This window comes from Neovison vison, chromosome 7 (genome assembly GCF_020171115.1).
Source record: "Neovison vison isolate M4711 chromosome 7, ASM_NN_V1, whole genome shotgun sequence".
NCBI classification, from domain to species: domain Eukaryota; kingdom Metazoa; phylum Chordata; class Mammalia; order Carnivora; family Mustelidae; genus Neogale; species Neogale vison.
In genome coordinates, this window is record NC_058097.1 from 4,328,892 (window position 1) to 4,352,065 (window position 23,174).

Sequence of the window (23,174 nt, forward strand, 5' to 3'; positions counted from 1 at the left end):
CAGCTCCAGTCTGCCTGTGTGCCTGTCTCACTACTGGCTCAGCTGTTATTCTTTCAAATAGTACTTAGTTTGAATAAAGGTTTACCTTCCCGTGGAATTTGCAAATTCTTTATTATACACATAAAGCACGCAGTGATTTCAGAACCGGGAGTGGTGGAACACCGACAGACCAGGATCCTATGCCTCTCATCCTTTCTTTGATTTCCAAACCTCCGTTGCTCATCCCATCCCCCCTTCAGTTTATAGGGTTCTGGGGGCTGGCAGCAGTGTGCTTTTCCCTGCTTTGGGGCTTCACTATCCCGTGACAAGGGTGTTTGCATCTCACTAGCCAAGTCAGCCTGTGACAGTTGGGTTGTGTATTCAGTGGCACAGTGACTTCAAGGCCTGTTAAGAGAACCGTGGCTTAGACCAATTTACCCCACATTAGAATACCACAGTTAAGTTTAAGATCAAGTGTATTATTTGGTGGTAGCAGGCACTGCTTAACTTCGAGATTTACCATGCCAAAGAGTCCAGAATTCGCCGAAGTTCCCAACATCGGGGCGATCTCAGAATGGGAAGAAGAACTTCATCAGGTGCCGGCGGGTCTAGATGTACCGAACACGTGTTTCGTTAAACCCTCACGCTGGGAGGTGGGTACTTTTGGGAAGGGCAGGTGAGGTAGAAGAGCCGCGCTGCGCCTTGCCGGAGATGAAGTCCGTGAGTGACGGGGTGCTAACGCAGTGTGGAAGCCGGTCTGGTTAGAGAACGACCCAGGAACACCGAGTGCCCCGCGGAGCTGCCAGGCCGGCGCCCCTCTGCGTTACCGCGGGGCTGCGGGGGTTCGGTGTTCCCCGGCCGTGCAGCACATCACCTTCCAACCGCACGACCAAAACCACGCTTCCCGCCCCCACCCGTGCCCAGCGCCGAGCGCGGCCCCTCCGGCACGTGGGCGGAGGAGGGCCCGCGATCCGTCTGGGGGAGGCCAGCGTTCCCCAGTCGAACGCACCGAGCCTCGTTTCGTCCACTAGGGTAGCCGCCGGGCATCAGGGTCCCGGCCACGCGCGGAGTGGGGCGGAGCAAGCGCAGTTGCGGCGGGGGTTTCGCCTTCCAGTGCGGGTCCCCGGGCCGGAGCCGGTCGCGTCGGGCAAATGGGCAGAGGCCTGCAGAGGGCCGTGCCTGGGGGTGCCGCCCGAGCCCGAGCCCGGTCCCGGGCCCCAGGGACAGGGCGCTGCGCTCGGAGCTCTCGGGAGTTTACGGCAAACGCTGGCGGCTCCGCCAGGACCGTCATCCGTGCTTTCGGGCCCAAAGCCCAGGGCCCACCCCACCTCCCACCAGCGCCGCCACCGACCTGGACCGAAGGCTCGCCACACCCCCTTTCCCCCTCCTGCCCCGCCCCGCCCCGGGCCGCAAGTGTCGCGAGACTTTTGTCCGTCAGTCAGCCCCGGGCCCGGCGTCCCCCGGCGTCCGGAGCGCGCACGCAGGCCGGCGCCGGGCACGCAGGGGACGCACGGCCGGCGGGGCTGGCGCTCCCGGCGCTCTCGGCCGTCGGTCTCCCCGCCCCGGTCGCGCAGTCTCGCGAGACTTGGGAGTAAACAGCCCCGAATGGAGACGCGAGGCGTGTTCGCCGCGGAGGCGCCGTTATCCCGGGCCCGCCGGACCCGAGCCTGAGGCGGCCGCAGGTAGGTTCGGTGGCGTCTCGCTGCCCGGAGCGCCGCTCCCCCACCCGCCGGCCTGTGCAGCTGCCCGCGCGCCCGAGGCTCCGAGGCTGGGGGTGTGCGCCGGCGGCGGCCGGGGCCTCCCTGCGTCCCTGGACCCTCCGGGAGCCGCACCGGAGCGCGGGGCGGGGGACGGGACGTTTTCCCGCACCCGAGACCGCCGGTGCGGGGCCCTGTCTCCGGGCTCTCGCGGGGTGCTAGCTTGCTCAGCCTCCCGTTTCCTCCCGTGAGATAAACTGGAGCGCAGTGAAGCCGCGCGCCCGGCGCACCCGCGGTTCCGGGCCGGCTCCCGCAGGGGCCGCGGTCTCGTTTCCAGCGACGTCGCTTCTTCGCCAGCCCGGGTCTGAGCTCACTGCCCAGCGTGCCGATTTTCAGGAGTGCAGTGCGGGAAGCTGCTGGGCAAGGTGGGCCCGAGAGACTCCTGCCTTGCCCTGTCGTGTCTGTGCTCCCCGCGACCGGGATAGTGTATGATAGATTTTCCACATCATTTTTATTAAGATGCTTACCCTTCGTTTTGGTGAGAGCCCCTGGGAATGGCGGCCAGTTTGTCTGTGCAAATTAAGTTAAATACTTTAGGTTCCGAGCGACGCTTCCATGTGAAGCAGAGTGGCGTGGGATCGCGGAGCTGAACTCCGTAGAATTTGTCTTCCCGGGGCCCTTCATTAGCCTTAGCGGTGCGGTAAGCAGCCCACCTGCAGGGTCTCCGTTTGCATTTGTCTCAGAGTGAGGAGCTTGCGGAACTGATTCTTGCCAACTTTTTTTTTTTTTTTTTGAATCTGCAGCACACGTTCTGTCTCTATTTTACAATTTAAAAAAAATTTTGTTTTAACTAACATATAATGTATTATCAGCCCCAGGGGTACTGTCTGTGAATCGCCAGGTTTACACACTTCACAGCACTCACCATAGCACATACCTTCCCCAGTGTCCATAACCCCACGCTCTCCCTCTCTCTCCATTTTAAGTGGGAGCTTTGTTCAGGTCAAATTTACATACCATAAAATTCACCTCTTTTAAGTGTACTTATTCAGTGACCGCCCTCCAACACCGCCTGCCCCCGCCCCTCCCCCCCAATAAATGCGGAGTTGTGCGGTTCTCCCCACAACGCACTCTTAGAACATTTTCGTCACTCCTGAAAGATCCCGGTGCCCATGTTCAGTCACTACCCATTTCTGACCCTAGCCGCAGGCAGTCACTAATCTGCTCTCTGACTCCCTGGACTTGTCTCTCTTGACTATTTCACTAAGGTGGGATCATCTGTGGCCTTTGTGTCTGCGAGCGGCCTCAGTCAGTGGGACTCGTGCCCATTAGGCCTCTGCATTGCACTCCCCGTGCATCTCTCATATTCAAGAGTTGGCTGTATCCGTGAAAAAAGAGAAATTTTCATCTAGTGCTTGCAGAACCTTTGAAACACCTGGGGCCCGTTGGGATCAAGCTACAGCTCTTCTGGCTAAGTTTTTAGCATTCCCTTCAAACTCACATGTTGTTTGATTCCGTCTTCTATCTTTCTCAGGGTAGATAGTTACTGCTCTGTCCCGCCTACTGCCTCTTGGGTGTGGCAGCCACAGTTAAGTGTCACAAATGGAATAACAAGCTAGGAGGGGGAACACGCAGGTGAACTGCACCTGGCTAACACCTGTGTCCCGTGTGGGGTTTTTAGGGGGAGATCTGCAACTGCCTCTTTGCACCAGGAGAGAGTTGAGATACTATTTGTATTTCATTGGAAAAACGACAACTCTCCAACCCTTCGTGACCTGAAATCTTAATTAGGAATGGGAAGCTAGACCTTGCATTTGGTGGTTGGGTGGGGTGCTTGGTATCCTTCAGCATCTTGCCTGAGCCAGGCCAAGGAGGTGGTAAAAACAGGTCGATTTTCCCTCCTCTGTGGCCTAATCAGTTTTGACGTGCTGCAGAGATCTGGATTACCTGGAGTTACTAATCCTGACGGTGTCTTTGCTTTAGGAAATGGGTCTGTAGTAAAATGAGAGTACTGGCTTTGGAGGTGCCTGCCTCCTGCGGCTCGCTAGTACTGGGTGACTGAAGGATCCAGAGAATAAGGAGATGGGCACAGCACTTGTGGAAGAATGAAGGACAGTGTAGACAAGCACCTCTTCACCCTGGCATTGTTGACTCTTTGGGCCGAATTGCTTGTTTTGTCCCCTTACAAAAGCCAGTGGACAGAATGTGCCAGAAGGAATGGTTCGGTCAGCCTGAAGAACACACCTTTATTTCAAGATAGTGCTGTCTGGCATCGTTTGAATGTTAGCCGGTTAAACAATGGTAGTACAGCCAAGGACGCAATTAGTTATGAAAGTGGTACTTCTACAGCCAAAGTTGAACTGAACTGAATGCTACTCTTTCGTGGCCTAACCACAATTCCGTTTTCTCTGGCGCTATTTCAGTAAAGGTTCATTAGAAAAAGCTGGTGTATCTGTGTACCTAGATGACTGTCAGGTGATATCAGTGATTTCCTTTGCCCTGAATTGTGTTCTTATTTGCAAAGAAATGATTTCAGATATACTTTAGCCATACCCAGAATTATAATCTGAGTGATACTCTTTTATAATGCAAAGTCGAGGCACCTGAGCTGCACGGAGTGTTAGCTGTCAGACCAGTGGTTTCCCCAGGTAACTAACACATTTCCTCTCCTTGGTCTCGTTTTCGCTCATAGCTCGTTAAATCTTCTTCCTGGCATGTATTGTTTGAACTGTTTATTTTCCATTTAGTATTTGATGTCAAATATGTTTTGGATTACACCTGCCTTAGAGGAATACTTAACTAACAGAAAATCCATAATTGTGCAAATACCATCTTACAGGGCATACCTTTGTTTGGAAAGATCACCAGGTCACCTACGTAAAGAATTTATAGGAATTAAATCCGGTAAACCGTGGATCCAGTAACAGCTCTAAGCAGGCCCTCTGAGTAGGTGATACGGCCCATGATAAGCCCGTTCAGAATGAATGAGCAAAAACCTTGGCCTGGAGCTCTAGGGTAGACACAGACAGATTTTTTAACACAATTCCTAGGAAATGGATCCCTTTTAAGCTCTGTGTGTACAGATGAAACCAAGTCTTTGGGGTGCCTGGCTGGCTCAGTTAGTGGAGGGTGTGACTCACTCTCAGGGTCGTGAATTTGAGCTCCATGTTAGGCATCTTAGAGATTACTTAAAGATAAACAATTTATTAAAAAAAAAAAACCCTAGCCTTTATTTTGACTTAACCAGAAAATTTGTTTTTCTATAAAATTTATTTTAAAAGTTTTAGTAAAGTACCCAAGTAGTTATTTTACCTAATTATGGAAGTGTAACAGGCTCTTTGTAAAATTGTAAATACTAGAACTAAGACCCTAACTCCCTGTACTGCTGGCAGGAGACGGAGGCCCTTGTTGCCTTGTAGCAGAGATCTTCTCCTGTTCCTTTTCTCCTGTGCATATAGATACATTATTTAAAAATAGAAATTTGGGTCATTGTGAGCTGTTTTACTTAATATTGCATTATCCTTTCCCCATATTCTTTGGGAAGTATATTCGAGACCTGTGGCTGTGCTAACAAATTTCTATAAACTTTGTGGTTTAAAACAATACCAGTTTATTATCTTATGGTTCTGGAGGTCGATTGTCCAAAATCAGTGTCGCTGGGCTGATGTTAGGGTGTCGGGAGGGCTTCAGTCCTTCTGGAGGCTCCAGGAGAGATTGTTTCCTTCCCTTTTTGGGTTTCTAGGGGCACCTGCGGTCCTTGGCTCCTGGCCTCCTCTTCTTCTTACTATCTCAGCCTCCGGCTTCCATCATCTCTTCTGCTTTCGGTGGAGAAGTAGCTTAGTGGGCCTGCGTCTTGTAAAGACTCTTGCAATTACGTTGGTCCCGCTTGGATAATCCAGAATACATTTCCTGTTTTAAGATCCTTAGTTTAATTATACGTGCAGAATCTCTTTGGCCGTATAAAGTAACATTTACGGGTTCTGGGGATGAGGATGTGGATAGCTTTGGGGACTGTTATGCAGCCTTCCAGAGGAATGTCTTTTGCTGTAGCTGCACAGCATTCCGGAGTCCCGGTTAATTAATCAGTTAGCTGGTCTCCTGTTGCACATTTGGATACTCTGTAGCTTTTCCTGGTTGTAATCTTTGGGTGTAAATCATTGTATGCTTTCAGATTCACACTTCTGTGGAATGAATTTCTAGGGGAGATTTTATTTTGTTTTATTCTTTAAAAAAATTTTTTTTAAAAGATTTTATTTATTTATTTGACAGAGATCACAAGCAGGTGGAGAGGCAGGCGGAGAGAAAGGGGGAAGCAGGCTCCCCCTGCTGAGCAGAGAGCCCGACATGGGGCTCATCCCAGGTCCCTGAGATCATGACCTGAGCCGAAGGCAGAGGCCCTACGCACTGAGCCACCCAGGTGCCCCTTTTAAAAAGATTTTAAAGAGAGAGTATGTGCATGCGTGTGCTTTTGAGCTGAGGGGAGGGGCAGAGGGAGACGGAGACTCGGCCTGAGTACAGAGCCCCACACAGAGCTTGGTCCTGTGACCCTGAGATCTGGACCAGTGTTGAAACCAAGAGTTGGACACTTAACCACGTGTGCCACCAGAGCGCCTTTCCAGGGGAGGTTTTAGAAAAGCAGGGTAACCTACCTTCTAAGAGGGTGGCCTCCGTGCCAGACTAGTCGAGTTCCAGCCTGGCTTTCCCACTCACTGCCACTTGGCTCTAGGCACGGTGCTGAGCCACTGTGGGCACCTCCGTGTTCTCATCTGGAAGCGGGGGGTTAGTTACAGGTTGTGAAGGTTGCTTAGGATAGTGCCTGCCGCAGAATAAATGCTCTTTGTGTTAAGTTTTTATCGTTATTTCTGGATTTATTAGGAAAGGGTTTTCCATTTTTAAGGCTTCTAATATATACTGGTAAATGTTCTAAAAGGTAGCAGTTTTTTACGTTCACTCACAACGTATGAGAGTCCTCCTTTTTATTGGCTTGACTTCTTAAACAGGATTTGTGTTTTATCCTGGTGTCTCAGTTTATGTCTCTGACAATGTTACTTGATTTTTATAAACAAACAAAACAGATAGTGACTGATAAGTTCAGGGGTTCAGGGAACTGTTGGTTACCAGAGCCGGGAGGGGTTGCGGGGCAGGAGAAATAGGTGAAGGGGAGTGGGAGGTACGGACCTGCGGTTCTGAGTAAGTCGGATGTCAGGCACAGCTGCGCTGCAGTAACTCCGTGTGTGGTAGGTGCTAGCCAGACTTCGGGGGATCACTTCCAGTGTGTGAGCATATCAGAGCACTAGCTGATGAGCCCTGAAAAGTACTAGGATAGTCGGTGTCATTGACACTTCAGTTTTCAAGAAGTTTCTTGATGTAATGTACATAGTGGGAACACTGCAGTCAGTTTTAACAAATTTACTTTGCCATGAAACTTTTCCGGCGTCCTTTCAATTCGTTAGAAGGGGGATGAGTTTGAGTTTCCCTTTGACAAGCTCAGTCACATCTGTTGGGCTGATAGGATGTCATTCTGTGTGACGGTTGACATGCGTGAGTCTGTCTGACAAGGTCAGACATGGTGTGCACAGTGGGCAGCTCAGACGGATACCAGAAGAGAGCCTAAATTGCCCTCTCCACCTTTTTAAAATTTAATACTGCCATCTTTCTCATTCGTTCCTATCAGCTGAGACTAAATATAAGACGACTTTTTCTCTTTCTTCTTCTTCTTCTTCTTTTTTTTTCCCTTCATATTTTGGAAACAATTTCAATCTACCAGAAAGGTTCCAGGAACAGCACCGAGCCTTTTCCCCCTCTGAACCATTTGTGAAAGCAAGTTGCAGACCTGATACCCATTATCCCCAGATACTTCACGGGCCATTTCCTGCGCGCGCAGTCCTTACGCAATCAAAGCGCAGCCGTCAGGTGCAGGAAATGAGTCCCGATAACCCCCCTCCCCTGCCGTGTCGTCCCAGGCGGGCTCCCGTCCAGGTTTGCCAGCTCTTCTGGCAGTGCCTTCGCGGCCGAGGACCTAGTTGAGAACGTCAGGTTCAGTTACCGGTCGGGTCTCCCGAGTCTCCTTCTGTCTGCAGCTGTGTCTCAGCAGGCCTTGGCTCGCCTCACCTTCCTTGGTAATTTTGAGAATTCCAGGCGTTGGCTTTGAAGACTGTCCCTTGTTGGCTTCTGCTCTTTCCTCCTGAGGTGACTCAGGTTGTGTGTCTTTGGCAGGACCCGCCAGGCGGTGCTGGCCTCTTCAGTCACCTGCTCCACGTACCTGGGTCCGTTGGTGCCCTGGCTGGCCAAGTTGGTGAAGCTTCTCTGCTGTAGGAGAAGCAGCTTGTCCCTTTGGAAATCAGGATGCTGTTGGGAGGCTTGCTGGGACTCTGAATACCTCATTCTTCAGGCTTCCAGCCTGCTTATAAATGTTACTGTGGACGCTCGTTTTGTATTTTCTGCAGTGGCTTAACATCTGTTACTTTCATTGTTTATTTTGACGCTCCGGCTGTCCCTCGCTGGCCTCTCTGGTCCTCAGACACACTCCCGTTACTCTCGGAACGCTTCCTCACTCTGTGGCCCACGATGTTCCAGACTCCGCTGGCCACTCGCCTGGCACCAGGAGCCTGGTTTCTTGCAATGGAGAATGACATTTAGAAAACCAGTTCTGGGGGGCCTGGGTGGTGCCATCAGCGTCTGACTCTTGGTTTCGGCCCACGTCTGACCTTGGGGTCACAGGATGGAGCACCAACGTGGGGATCCGTGGTCAGCACAGTGTCTACTTGAGTTTCTCTCCTCCTTTCCGTCTCTCTCCTCGTGTGAGCATGTTCTCTCTCCCTCTCTCAAATAAATGAATCTTAAAAAAAAAAAAAGAGAGAGAAAAAGAAAAGGAAACCAGTTCTGGGTACTACTGGATAGGCTCCCTCCTGTTGGGCTGCCACTTCCCCCGTGCCCTTGCAGTAGACAGAGCTAGGAAATGCACACACACACACACACACACTCCCATACGTTCATTTCTACGTCTGTCTGTCTGTGTAATGAGAACCCAGAGTTCACACTGGTGCTTCAGCTTCAGTCTGATCCTGCGTGGGTCTTTCAGGTGTTTTCCCGTATTCGTACCTGTGCCTTTCTTCTCTGCCAGTAGAAAGCTGCTTCTGTAAAATATCTGTAAATAAATAAATATCTGTAAATATTTATTTGATCAGATGAGTTTCCCGCTTTCACGGCTATCACCCCAGTCAGGCTCCGACCCCCTCTCCTGGTGCCTCTGCCCCGCACGCCTTCCTTGTCTCTCAAGACGCCATCCCCCCCACCCCAGCCACCAGGCCGCCATGGCTCTCCATCAGCATCTCACCTTCTTGCCGTCGGCTGGATTATGCAGAAAGGGAGGAAGAAAAGGAAGGACAGAACTCTTGTTAAAAAGTGTGTCTTTTCCTGCGTATGTATGTCTGCGCCTCTTTTTACATGCCGCGTAGCCGCTGCCATGCTTGTGGCTAGACGTGAGGCCAGCTCGGGGATGGTGCTCCGGAGGTTTGCGTTGCGTCGTGAGAGCCAGTGGGATGACCGCGTGTTGGCACAGGCGAGGCCATGTTTCGGTTGCGGGAGCTGCGGTCTGCGCCCTTGAAGCCCCAGTAGGACAGTCTGTGGGGATGGGCTGTCTTCAGAACAGGCCAGCAGTGCCGCGGCCGGCCCTGCGACCTCGGTGCTGGTGGCGTTGTTTGCCAGCCTCGTGCCCCTGGTGGCGGTTTTGTTTTCTTAAAAGCAGATTTATATTTCGAAGTCCTCTTATTCTGGGATTGGGAAACCACAGAAACTTCAGTATCTGTTGTCAGATTTTTTATTTGTTTGACAGAGAGGTCACAAGCAGGCAGAGAGGCAGGCAGAGAGAGAGGAGGAAGCAGGCTCCCCGCTGAGCAGAGAGCCCAACATGGGGCTCGATCCCAGGACTGTGGGATCACGACCTGAGCTGAAGGCAGAGACCCTCTGAGCCACCCAGGTGCCCCTGTTGTCAGAATTTTTTAGGAGCCATGGGTCTTTGACAAGAATGTCTTCTTAGAACCTAGATTTTCATTCACCTTGAAAGACTGTAAGCAGGTCAGCCATATCCAAACCGAAGAGAGGTATGTCCTTGTCTCACTGTTTCCAGCCTTAGCCCCTTGGCACTTTTCCTCCTGAGGGCTGCTGGTGGCTTTGGAGTTAGGGGCGGGTACATGGTCAGAGCTCAGCACCTGCCAGTCTTCCCCAGACCAGCTTTGCCTGCACCTTCTCCATCTCCATCAGGGGCAGATGCCCATCTGTGTTTGGACGGAAGGCCTCAGTGTTGTCCTTGGCTCCTCGGGTGCGCACCCCCCAATCTGGCTGTCCGCACATTGTCTCACTGCGGTCACCTCCGTCACGTGCCCCCCTTCATTGCTCCTTCTGCCCCGGCCTGAGCCGGCATCGTCATGGGAGCCGTCCAGTCCGTCTCCTGTGTCTGCCTGTGCCCCCCTCCTTACAGAAGCCAGAGTGAACCAGTTCACGGGCAGACCAGCTGGGGTGGCTTCTCTGCCCAGATCCTGCTTTCTCTCCCATTCAGAGTGAAATCTGAGGTCCTTTCTCTGACCTGCAAGGCCCTCCCCGGTTTGTCTCCCCATGGGTCCCATCTCCCCATTTTGTCTGATTTCTGCCTCCTCTCCCTGCTCCAGCCACACCGGCCCCTTTGCTTTTCTTACACAAAGCAAGCATGTTCCTTGCCTCAGGCCCTTGGGTTCGCGGTGCCCAGTGCCGCCAGTACTCCGCCCAGCTGGCCTGGCCAGTTTCCTGCTTCCGCTGGGTCCTTCCTCAGAGGCCCCCTCCCAGGCTGACTGACACACACACACACACACACACACACACACACAGACACACACAGACACACACACACACACACAGTCAGCGCCGTGAGCTCGGAGGCTTGGGTTGGGTTTTGTTGGCTGCTGTGTCCCTGCCGCCTGCTCAGTGGCTCTGTGACTCGCACCTTAAAGGAGCTGGGCGGGTGAGCGGAGCTGCTCAGCAGCCCCGGCCGGCTCTGCGCACCCCACTCCCATTGCTTCCTGCCGGTTCTGCTCAGAGGTCGCACCTGCTTGTCCTGCCTGCTTCCCACCGTCTTTCCATCCCCAGACTGGCACACCGTGGTCTCCCTCCTCGTGCGATGACTCGCTGATCCTTTGCACATCCCGTGTTTTTCTGGTCTGTGATGTAGCTTCGTTCAGGCTGCTCCCCTTCTTCCTCCTCATTTCCATGCTGCGGCTCTGCTGGCTCAGGTTCTGCGAGGGTGCCCCCCAGCTCGTCGGCAGGAGCTCTCGGTTCACCCAGAGGAGCTCTTGGTGCAGCATCCTGGCCCTGTGCGGGCCTCCTCTCCAGTGTCTTCCTGCTCTTTGTTTAGCTGTTTGCACTCATTGTCAGCCGCTTTGCTGGATCCCACCTTGATCTTGGTAATAAGCACGATATATGATTATAGAATTTTTTTTTCAAGATTTTATTTATTTATTTGACAGAGAGAGATCACAAGTAGGCAGAGAGGCAGGTAGAGAGAGAGGAGGAAGCAGGCTCCCTGCCGAGCAAGGAGCCTGATGTGGGGCTCGATCCCAGGACCCTGAGGTCATGACCTGAGCCGAAGGCAGCGGCTTAACTGCCTGAGCCACCCAGGCGCCCCACGATTATAGAATTTAATTGCATAGATTAATGTAGAACATCTTTGGGATATTGCGGTGTCCTATTTTCAAAAACCTAGAGAGTTTTCTTTTTGGGAGAGAGCTGATTATCTTAGGGATTTTTAAAGTTTAAAACCCCTCAAACCTTTTCTTCCTGTTTCTCTGTCTTGTGAAGTTGGTCTCCTGGCCCAGTTGTAGAATGCCAGCCTTCGCTTCCACACGGGCTGTGCTGTGCAGTAGCTGTCCGGACCCTTGTGTGAATTAAGAGTAGGTTTAATGACAGTAGATGTGACACAATTAGATAAGATGGCTTACTAGTAACATTCACTAATACTTGTTACATGTAGCCCAAATATGTCGTAGATTCTTCAGCTCGAGGCAGGAGAGATAAAGAGATTTATTTTTTTAAAAACTTCCCTTCATTGAGAGATCTATTTAAGTTGTTTGCACTGTAAGTGCATGTAACATGACATGATGAGAAGTCTTCTCACCGGTGCTGAGCTCTGTCTTCTGTGACCACTTGTCCTGTAACGGACCATGTCCCTCCTGTGGCTCTGTGCCGTGATGGGCCATTGCTGCAGATACCAAGTATAAGCCGAAAAAATTGGGGTTCGCTCCCAAGAGTATCGCCACGAAATATGTCGGGAGTGGCTTTTTTGGCGTCCCCTGTTGCCTTTCTTTACCCTTTCTGTTCTGATCTTTGGTGTTAATTACTTTGTTCTTGTGGTTTGGCATTTTTATTGTTGTTCTTCGTGTTGATAACGGAAATAACTTCTACAATTTCCTTTCTGTCTGATGAGCTTCATTCAACCCGCCTTAGTCTCTAGTGCTAGAGAAGGCCCGCTTTCAGGGTCATGCGGGCCTCTAGCGGTGAAGTCCTAGAGAGTAACCCTACAGGCTGTTTTAGAAACTCTGTGAGTGTTTTCCTGTGAATAGATGCACGTATGAATAATTCCAGAAGCCACAAAGTCCTCGTTACTCCAAAGTACCAGTTGCTGCCAGAAGGAAGGGTTTTTAATTCTGTACCTCTGTTTAAAGAGGGCTGACTGACTCTTGGTCCTGAGTGTTTTCTTTTTAGAAACAAGTTAGCAGTATAAGGCCTGTCCTGTTCAATTGATTGTGTTCCCCTTGCTGGATTATTTATGTTTCTGGTAGGATCAGTGCAACAGATCTTTCTGGACGTGCTACAGCTGGTATCATTTTCTTTCTTTTTTTCTTTTTTTTTTTTTTTTAATTGCCGGTCTGTTTTTCATTGTGAAGAATGATCATTTTTCTGCCGTTCAGATACTTGAAAGGTATCTGTGCCCATGTGTAATTTAACACTCAGATAACAACTTTCTTTGGCAGCAGTGTACCTCACGACATTTTCTCTTGTATTACTTCCGGGAAAGAGGTAATCTGGTTTTGCAACATATTTGGCAGGTTAGATCCCTTTAAGGTGAGGCTTCATGTAAAATACACTGGATGACCGCGTGAATCCTTCTATGCCCTCTTCATAAAATTGGCAGGAAATATTTCAAAATCTGAAAGGTAGTCGTTGGAATAATTTTAAAACATAGTTTCTCTAAAAGAAAGTGGTAAGGATTTGACTTGGATGCAAATTAGTTTGTCCTTAGGAATTATTTTATGGTAGAAGGTGAGGATGTATCTACCAAGCTCTTGCCAGAAGACTCGGCAAAGCGTATGGGGAATTAAACTGCTGCTCCTGCGTGCCAGGGTGGCTCAGTCGGTTCAGCGTCCGACTCTCTCAGCTCAGGTCTTGATCTCAGGGTCGTGAGTTCAAGCCCCACGTTGGGCTCCACGCTCTGTGTGGAGCCTACTTAATGGAATGAATAAACTGCTGTGGGGGAAGAGCCCTGGAGCGGGAGGGTTGCACCGGGTGAGACTGGAGAGTGAGGTGGAGGCAGAGCGGAGGACGATGTGTGGGACTGCGCTCGCCTCCCCGGCTGCCAGGGGCTCAGTGTTCCTGGCGTTGTTTGTTATGCTCAGTTTGCTCGTTTTTCTCGTTTGTTTTGACCTGTCTTAGTTTTGAAGCTGCCTTGAAACCTTTTTCCCCCTAGAGAAGTGAGGACTAAAGAAATGATAAGGTGTTCGGCGCCTGAGCCCTCTGTCTGCTCGCTGCGCTCTGGCCCGGGTGCGTGTGGGCCCGACTCCCGCGCGCTGGCTCTGTTCCATTCCGTTCCATTCCGTAGGCCGCCCAGAGCTGCCGCAGTGACCGCTCGCCCGCCGGACCGTGCTTCTGTGCTGCAGATGGAGGGGAGGACTCAGTCGTCTGGGCCGGAGTGAGGGGAGCCTGAGGCCCAAGATGGAGAAGAAACGGAGAAAGAAATGAAAGCCTCTTTCCAGGCCAAACCACAAAAGGCCATGAAATTTAACAACTTTTTATGTTGGACAAGACTGTAAAATGGCTGATCAATAATGTTTCAGCTTTTTGCCGAAACAAAAATTAACTTATAATCAAGGAAGAAAAAAGTGTGATTTGAATTTATGTGATTTTATGACCATATTCACTTTCGACCATGAAGCTTGTGAACATCTGGCTGCTTCTGCTCGTGGTTTTGCTCTGCGGGAGGAAACATCTGGGGGACAGGTTGGAGAAGAAGTCTTCCGAGAAGGCCTCGTGCCCTGGTTGTTCCCACCTGACATTGAAGGTGGAATTCTCCTCAACGGTTGTGGAATATGGTAATGATACTATTTTAGCCCCCTCCCATTAAAAAAAAAAAAAAAAAAAAACCTTAACTCTAAATAATTAGCTTTTGCCAAAAAAGTCATTTCCCTCTTTTCTACGATTTCACATGAGGTGAGTGCGCAGTGCTTAGATGTTCTCTCTGCTGAAGTTGGCTTTCCCGGGATACATTGGCAGTGAGAATCTCTTCCCTAAAACCTGACTCTGCGGAATAGGTGCCATTGTTGCCACTGACAGTGGGAAGTTGAGAGATGCCAAATGCTCAGGAAAGTCGAACCCAGCCTTCCTTCCGAATCCCTTTCTCCTGTTTGAAAAAGTTACGCACATTTTTTTGCCATATATTCAGAATTCCCTTGATCTTTGCTTTTTTTTTTTTTTTTTAAAGATTTTATTTATTTATTTGACAGAGAGAGATCACAGTAGGCAGAGAGGCAGGCAGAGAGATGGGGGGAAGCAGGCTCCCTGCTGAGCAGAGAGCCCAACGTGGGACTCGATCCCAGGACCCTGAGATCATGACCTGAGCCGAAGGCAGCAGCTTAACCCACTGAGCCACCCAGGCACCCCTGATCTTTGCTTTTTGAAAAACAGCACAGGGATCTGATTTTAAGGGGTGAATTCTGTGATTAGGGGGCTCATACAGATCACTTGACCTCAGAGCCCTGAGGACTGCTGTGTAGGGCATTTAGATCAGTCTTGGTTTACTGCTCCTCCTACTGTCAGTTTTAGGGTCTGTAGGTTTTCTTTTGCCAGAGAGCTCTGAGAGTCGGTGCACTCCTACGTTACAATACAGGGACATAAATTCTTATTTTTATTTGTGGTCATTGATTTCAGAATACATCGTGGCTTTCAATGGATACTTTACAGCCAAAGCTAGAAATTCTTTTATTTCAAGTGCCCTGAAGAGCAGTGAAATAGACAACTGGAGAATCATTCCTCGAAACAACCCATCCAGTGACTACCCTAGTGATTTTGAGGTGATTCAGATCAAAGAGAAACAGAAAGCGGGGCTGCTGACCCTCGAAGACCATCCCAACATCAAACGGGTGACGCCCCAGCGGAAAGTCTTCCGTTCGCTCAAGTACGCAGAGTGTGAGTACCGTGGGCTCGGGCTCCGCTGCGGCCCGCGCTCGGCTGTGGCGCGGGGACAAGAGTGCGCGTGTTCCTGCGGGCCGGCCAGCAGCAGTCCAGGGAGGCCCCGAGTCCCTTCGTCCAGTTGCATCCGTGGTGAACATTTTCTTGCCAGGCATCTGAAAAACTAGAAACAGATGTCCTGCTGTTTGGTGGGGGAAAGATCTGCAGGTTTGCAGGAGGTGATGCTCCTGTTTGCCAGTGCTCAGCTGAGCCTGGAGTCCCCTGCGCCCCGCACATCCCAAAGTGAAAGGCGGGTTTTCGGGTCTCCCTCTTGGTTGCGCTGTGCTTGTCAGTGTGTGTTTTTATTTTTAAGGTGTCTCAGAAAGCACCCTTTCCGTGGGTTTCATTTTGTTTTTCTGAGAGCCTTCGGACCACGCGCGGCGGCGCGGCCTGTGTCAGTCGCAGGCTGGCAGGGGTGAGGACGGAGGGAACTTGAGGATCCTCCTTTCAGCCCCAGGGTGTATTCTGTCTTGCTTCTGTACAGCTTGGGCTCGTCAGGGTAGAGCTTACCCTTAAATAATAAATTATAGATTTATTACTTAACATTTTCTGAAGCATACTTACTACCTAAAAAAGGGCTTTTTCCCATTTGTGATAAAGTAGGGTAACAGATTGCCAGCTCTGTTATCATTTACTGTCATTTATTTCCCTGGAGGAAAGAGAAGGAAAGTTCTCTTTCTCCATTTTTCTGTCAGGTAGTAGGCACGAGAGCCTGAGGTTCAGGAAGGGACGGGGGAAGCCGCGTGAATTTGCGTAGTGGACACGCCGGCTCTCGGGCGCCCCGGAGGTCAGCTGTCCAGCTTCCTCAGCTCTCTGTGCCAGGCCAGATGTTCTGTGATGCTTTTTCTCTTTGAAAAGCAGTAGCCTCCGAGCAGTCCAGGAAGTAAAAGCAAACCAGACCTTGTCCACTTAGCCAGATAAGTGGCTTACATGAGCTTTTCTCTTTTACTTTTTTACCATAAAGAGCCCCAGGACATTGTAAGAAGCTTGGAAATGCCTGACTTTAGCAGAGCAGTCCTGGCCTCTCAGGGTCGGGTTCCTTTCTCTGCTTCTCCGCCAGGGTTGTCAGACACAGAGCTTGACGCCCCCTGAGGCTGTGCTGCGCTGCTGGCAGGCCCCGTCGGCCTTGTCGCCATCTGCTGCCTCGCGTGGTGAGCCGCTTTCCCGTGGGCTCCGGCTTTTCCCGTCCAAAACTTGGAGAAAATGCTACCTACCTCCAAGGGTTCTCACGAAGATGAAATAAAATAGTGCAAGTGTGAGAGCTTAGCAGAGTTTTTAGGATGTAAATAGACGTTAAATACTGCTTGTTTCTCTGGCTGTGTTGTGAGCAGGCTCTGCTTTATTTTAGCTGGAGCCGGTCCCACCCTGGCTCCCGTCCCTGGCCCTATCCATGGGCTGGAAGACAGAGCCAACCTGTTTGCCGCAAGACAGTGTTTAAAGATATTTTCAAGATATCTGTGGTGTCCGTGATGGATTCTCCTCTTCAGATCCTTCAGCTTGTCCCTCACCTGACACGGGTTCAAGCCCTCTTACCATTTTAACTGCTTTCCTTCCAGTACTCTCCAGGCTCTCTGAATTGCTCTTACAGAGCCAAGTTCATTACTCAGGTGTAGTCTGGTCTGCCTCAGGCCGACAGAGCAGACCCTCGTGTGCTGTCAACACCTGTCTTCTGTCAACACCTCCAGTATTGTCCCCCACTGTTGACTTTTTTTTTTATTTGACAGAGAGAGTTCATAAGTAGGCAGAGGCAGGCAGAGGGAGAGAGGAGGGAGCAGGCTCCCCGCCGAGCAGGGAACCCGACACGGGGCTCGATCCCAGGACCCCAGGACCATGACCTGAGCGAAGGCAGAGGCTCAACCCACTGAGCCGCTCAGGGGACCCCCACCCCCACCCCTCCACACTGTTGACTTAAAGAGCAGAGTCAACACGGCGAGTTCAGTGCAGAACAATTTTAGTTGGTCTGTGCAAATAATTACTTAATGGAGTTGACGCGACTACGTGCTTTCCCAGGTCCCTGTACCCTTCCGTGGGGCCTGGTAAGACTGGACTGCGCGGTAGGCATTAGCTCTAGAGACACAGTGTCAGTCGCAGCAGCATAGCTGTGTTCTGCTGAAAGCTGATCTGAGATGCAGGTTTTCGCATGATAGCACGGTCCTGAAAGGTAAGGACCCCTCCTGTGGTGGTTCTTTTGCTTTTTTCTTCCATTTTTTCACCAAGTAGAGTCCTTACAGATAGCGGAACCTGTGGACTCAGTGCCACGGGGCGGGTGCTGATGCGCACACAGGGCTGGTCCGCCTGCAGGATCGAGAGGAGACGCGGTTCGTCACCTTCCGAACCCCCGACTCCTTTCTAGGGCATCTGCTTTGGAAGGGGGACACTGGGCCGCGTGTTGAGGGTAGCGAGCGCTGCGCAGTTGGCAGAAGGTCCCGCTGCTGTCAGACCGGAGACAGGTGTGGCGCGCTAACACCAGCCCCTCTTCCTGTGCCAGGAGCCCGGTGCTGCGAAGCTTCGCCATCGCAGGGGGCCATTCGCTTCCTTGTTGTTTTGTTGTCGTTGTCTTTAACCCTTCGGGCTCAGCGAGAGCAGAGGCTGCACGAGAGCTCGGGAGTTCTCGGTCCTTCAGCTGCAGCCACGGTTGAGTGTTTCAGCGCAGCGGTTCTGCCAGTCTGCCTTCCGTCAGTTGGAAAAGGCCAAGTAGAGGACTCTTGGGGCACAATGATGACAGCTGAGTGATGTCCTGGGGGTGTGACTGCATGGAGAAAGCCCTCTGGCAGGGGTAGAGAACTCCCCCTCCGGTCCCCCGGGCGTTCCGGGCTGGTCGCCGCCCTTCTCAGAGTGGGTGCCCTCCCCTCCGGCTCGGGCGGTCCCCGTGCCGCCCCGTGTCTCATCTCTCTCTCTCTCTCCTTGGCTCTAGCTGACCCCGTCGCACCCTGTAACGAAACCCGGTGGAGCCAGAAGTGGCAGTCGTCGCGGCCGCTGCGAAGAGCCAGCCTCTCCCTGGGCTCCGGGTTCTGGCACGCCACGGGGAGACACTCGAGTAGACGGCTGCTGCGAGCCATCCCGCGCCAGGTGGCCCAGACCCTGCAGGCGGACGTGCTCTGGCAGATGGGCTACACAGGTGCGTGCTGCTCGCCCGCGACCCGCGTGGGGCTGGCGGCCGGCGCGCCCTCCGTCTCGGGGGCCTGGCCCAGCCTCGGCCTCGGGCCCCGGCCCTTCCGCTGTGTGTGGAGCCCCACACGTCGGGCGGCCCCGCCTTTGACCTCTGCTGTGCTGGGCGTCTGGCTCTGCCTTTTTAGCTTGTGGAATCCTCTACCTTCAGTGTGTTTCTGTACCATTTCTGAGGTTGGGGGTAGATGGTGGAACGTTTCTCTCCTGTTGGCATGCGGGTGAACACACGCCAGCTGCTCAGGGAGTGAGATCGAGGGCAGACATGGTTATCGTGAAGTGACAACGCGAACATGAGCGTATCCCTTGAGAGCGGAGCTCTGTGCAGAGTGGCTGCGTTACAGTCCGTGCACCCGTTGCTTAGTTTCAAAGCAAGAGACGCACTAGTGACCATATCCTAGAAATAGAACAGCCAATACAGTATTTTCCCGTGCATCACGGCAGAAAATCACTGTCTAACTACCGTGAAGGTTTGAACCCCCGCTGAAATGGAAGCCCGTTTCTCTAGTTCCCCTTCCACCCCCTCCGTCTCAGCCGGTCTTGGCGTCCTCACCCATGTCCTCTGGCCTTGGAGACCCTGACCTCTCCCTTGATTTCCCCAGCCCCTGCCCTGCAGTAGGTCTGAGACCGTTAAACTCTTCAGGCCTGGTGGACCGGAGTTTCAGTAAAATGATTGTCACCTCGTGGTTTTATCTCTTCAGGATGAGAACTCTTCACAAAGCAAATTCTCTAAACAGAAAAGCGTTTTCTGTCCCCCCAAACCAAGTGGTTTTTGAGATCATGTGCATTATTTAAATGTAAGCAGCATGTTTTGCTCGTTTTCTCAGTGTAATCGATGACTTAACATAGTGTGGACATGTCAGCACAGAAAGACCCTACCTCTGTGACACCTGTTAGCTGTTAAACAATACGAGTGTCTTAGGTTTTTCTACCTGTTTTCTAGAATTTCCTCATCTGGCAAAATCAGTCTTAACCCTGGTGCACGTAGCTTTTGGCCCGTATCTGAAATAGGCCCCTTGTTACAGCGAGGTGTACTGCGTGGCGGTTTTCCTTACCGTGCCCTCAGCCCCGCGTGTCGCCGGCAGCCCCATGTGCAGAGGGGCTTAAGGAGCGGCGTCTGAGGGGAGGCACGGGAATGGTCTCCTGTCCCCCGAGGTGTGCTCTTACTTGGTGCCCCTCGTTCCATAGCGCCTCTCTGAGGAGATGAGGGGAGGGAGACCCGGGGAGGTCCCCGGAAGCGGAGACTCCGTCGTGTGGAGGACCGAGCCCTGGTGACAGTGGAGGGATGTGCCAAGAGATTGCCCCTGAAACCTCGGGTCTTACTTGGCAGCACGTGCCGGCATCTCTCCCAGTCTCCCCTTCTCGTCTTGGCTCAGCCGGGGCCCGTGGGGCACCTGACCTAATGTGCAGACGCTGGGTGATCTCTGGGCCTCCGTGACAGGTCCCGAGGAGGAACATGCGTGTTTTTTTGAAAATTATTTTTATTAACGTATGAAGTATTATTAGCCCCAGGGGTACAGGTCTGTGCCTCCTCAGGCTCACACAGCTCACAGCCCTCACCATAGCGCGCACCCTCCCCAGTGCCCATCACCCTCCGCCCTCCGGCCTGTGTTTTATAGACGAGAACCGAAAAGGTGATTTTTCTAAACATGATTGTGCTTGGTTGTTTTTTTCGGAATAAGGTGCTAACGTAAGGGTTGCTGTTTTTGACACTGGGCTGAGTGAGAAGCACCCCCACTTCAAGAATGTGAAGGAGAGAACCAACTGGACCAATGAGCGGACACTGGATGACGGTGGGTGGCGCTGCTGTGGCCCGACCTGGTCTCTGACCCTCGCTCCTGTCCCCGGGGGTACGGGTTAAGAGTACGTCTGGATGCCTGTGACGACACAGTCGTGGGCGGCTGTTACCGAGACAGACCCATGTTTTTCATGTGCCTTTGGGCAGAAGTTTGTCGGACTGTCCTGGGATGTCAGGAAGTAGTGTCGGAGGCAAGAGGGCTGCCTGGTGGAGGCGCACGGACCTCCCGGTTTGGGCGGTGGCGGCGGGGGTGCGAGGCCCGGAATCGGGGCAGCCAGGGCGTGGGCTCCGGCTAGGGGAGCGTTCCGGGGCAGCGCAGCTTCTTTGTCCGGGGCTCAGAGAAGGGGCGTCTTTTGCGTTGGTGGTCTTTTTCAGCTGGGTTTCACACCCAGTATCAGCCGTGTTCTGGAACTTTTCTCCTTGTGGTCTGCAGGGCTGGGCCATGGCACCTTCGTGGCAGGTGTGATAGCCAGCATGCGGGAGTGCCAAGGCTTTGCTCCAGATGCGGAACTCCATATTTTCAGGGTCTTTACCAATAACCAGGTAGGTGTTTTGAGGACCCCTGAGGCTTACGGAGTTGACATCAGAACATAAAAAGTGAAACTTGGGAGAGCCCATTCATTTAGAAGCAGCACACCTCCTCGAAACTGAGCTGCTTCTGGCGTCCTGCATGTGCCACACCATCCCTCTGTGGCCCCTGTGTGGCTTCGCCCCTTCACTGCCCACCCCTTCATTGGTCTCATTTGGACCCTGAAGACCCCACCCCAAGGGCACTGAACAGGAGGGACTCCCTATGTCTCGTTCCTTCCTGTCCTCCGGGCCTGCCCAGGGCTCCTGTGCCCCCACGTCACGAACACGGTTCTGGTGCTTTTACATGAAGGAGGAATCACGAGTTGGTGTGGTTGCTGCCCCTCCTGGGCTGTGACGGGCTCGAGGCTGCCTCTGTACCATGTGGTGTCACGTTGGGCAGGCCCTGTCCCCATGCTTTTCAGAACTAGTCATAGGAAAGGGGAGGCCCCTGTTCCTTATTTTTTAAATTTAATTTTGTACAGATTGTGCACAGTTCAGAAATATCTAAAGTTAATGCAGGGAAAATTGCCGCAATGCTGTCCCTGTCCAGCAGGGCTTACCTTACTTCCTTCCTCGTGTCTCCCATGTGATAGTTTCTTAATTTCTTGTACTCCCTCCTCCTGTATTTGCCTATATGAGCAAATATAAACAAGGTTTTATTTATGAAAGCCTTTAAGAAACATAATTCTTAAATATTGCACTAATCCCATTTCTACTGTAAGTTTAATTGTATTTTATATAAAAACGTCTTGAGTGGTGGTACATGAGGCGATTCAGCTCTGTCCAAGAGATAATTCTGTGAGATAACTTTGACTGATGCCATTTCCCCTCCAGTCTAGTTAGGAATGAAGAACATTAGACAAGTCCAGTCCATTAAACTGTAGAAATGCTCAGCTGAAAGGGATGTATCTTGTGATAAGTCCTTTCAAGGAGGCACCGAGCTGTGGGGTTCAGCTCACTCCGGAAGGTGTGCTGGAGGGTGAGGTGCTGGACGGCTGGCTGGGAGAGCGCGGCCGCCCCCACGGCCTAGCTGTCCCTTGAGTCCGGCTGCCAGGACCTAGAGTTTCCGGGTGTCTGCTTCACATTTTGGAGCATTATTTGTTCTTGGTTTTCGTTTCTGACATTTAAGTTAATACATCATGCTGCTTAAGAGTCTGTAGGGACACTTAGAAACAAACTCTGTTGTCGCCCTTGGAGACTTCCACTAAAACCCCTAAAGTCGTGTCTGGCGGTTGACTAGGTGTCCTACACCTCCTGGTTCCTGGACGCCTTCAATTACGCCATCCTGAAGAAGATGGACGTGCTGAACCTCAGCATCGGCGGCCCCGACTTCATGGACCACCCCTTCGTCGACAAGGTTGGTTGTGTCCCCGCATGAAGGACGGTGGCGCCTGGTGACAGCTTCTGCTCTGAGCTCTTTATCTCTGGTGCGCTGGTGGCCTGTCACACACAGTGTGCCTGCCTCGCGAGGACGGCGGGTGGTGGCGTGGGCTTTGGCCACTTGCAGTGGGAGCGCACATCTGCCGGCTCGGGTCCTTCTCCTCTCCGAGCCCGGAGAGCGGGCTCTGCTCTGTGTGACGGAAGGCCCCGTGCCCTGGGTCTCGTCAGCACTCAAGCACGTGCCGGTTGGCAAACGTCCATGTCCATGAGGATCTAGAGTTACATTTTTAAGGTCAGCCTTCTTCCTTGAGGAGAAGGGCAGTTTGGACAGTTGTGTGGTGAATGTTGATTGAGCCTGGCCCGCTTCCATAAATAAATGTCTGCTAACCCCGTAGGTGTGGGAGTTAACGGCGAACAACGTGATCATGGTTTCTGCTATTGGCAACGACGGGCCTCTTTATGGGTAAGCGCTCCCCCAGTGATGACTTGGAGGTGTTTCCCCCGAAAGAACTCCAGATCTGTTGTTCGTCTGTCTCTGTTTTTTCCTTTTTGTATCTGTCTCGAACTGTGTATCACGGGGACGTTCCCTGCACAACCGGCCAGGCTGTGAAACGAGCCAGTACCCACCGCCTCCTGGGTTAGCTCAGGCTGGCCTCTTTGTTTAATTTTTTTTGTTTGCTGTAAGCAGTTTGGAGGCCTGCAGTTTTTATTCTACTTTTTTTCCCTAAAATCAGTCAGGGAAGTAAACCTGCTAGAAATAAGTGGATTGCATGGTATTTATGGAGACCTGCTCTGTGCAAAGCCCGGGTGTGAGAAGGTAAACGGGACGAGGGGCCTGTCGTCTTGGGAAGGACCGGGCGCAGCTGCTACAGAGCTGGCGGAGAGGGAGAGTGTGGGCCGCGATGCAGACCCGGCCAGCGTCTGCGGGTTGACAAGTGGGGTCACACGGAGGGAGGCAGAGAGAACGCTGTCCCAGAAATGACAGGGGCGTTTCTGGGTCGTTCTGAACCAATGCAGCGTGAGATGCGGAACATCGGTCACTCCAGTACAGGCTCTGAGTTCTTGTCCAGTCTTTCGCCTCTGGCTCCGATTTTCCTGTAGGCGACACGTGTAAG

The 23,174-nt window shown here is 52.1% G+C and overlaps 1 protein-coding gene and 1 long non-coding RNA gene across 2 annotated transcripts in view; one reads left to right on the forward strand and one right to left on the reverse strand.

Moving 5' to 3' along the window:
- Positions 1-92: 92 nt before the first annotated feature.
- Positions 93-740, reverse strand: LOC122911183. The gene is made up of 2 exons (XR_006385438.1): positions 500-740; positions 93-384 (listed from the first exon to the last, which is right to left on the reverse strand). It is a non-coding gene; the product is annotated as an uncharacterized LOC122911183 (long non-coding RNA).
- An 818-nt stretch (positions 741-1,558) lies between these two features.
- Positions 1,559-23,174, forward strand: part of MBTPS1 (membrane bound transcription factor peptidase, site 1) — a 52,028-nt gene continuing 30,412 nt past the window's right edge. The window contains exons 1-8 of the mRNA XM_044255641.1: positions 1,559-1,661; positions 13,522-14,011; positions 14,847-15,104; positions 18,061-18,264; positions 19,994-20,104; positions 20,543-20,652; positions 21,920-22,036; positions 22,455-22,522. Of these exons, the coding sequence (XP_044111576.1) occupies positions 13,849-14,011; positions 14,847-15,104; positions 18,061-18,264; positions 19,994-20,104; positions 20,543-20,652; positions 21,920-22,036; positions 22,455-22,522 (1,031 nt within the window). The 5' untranslated portion in view covers positions 1,559-1,661; positions 13,522-13,848. The remainder of the gene's footprint in view (positions 1,662-13,521; positions 14,012-14,846; positions 15,105-18,060; positions 18,265-19,993; positions 20,105-20,542; positions 20,653-21,919; positions 22,037-22,454; positions 22,523-23,174) is intronic.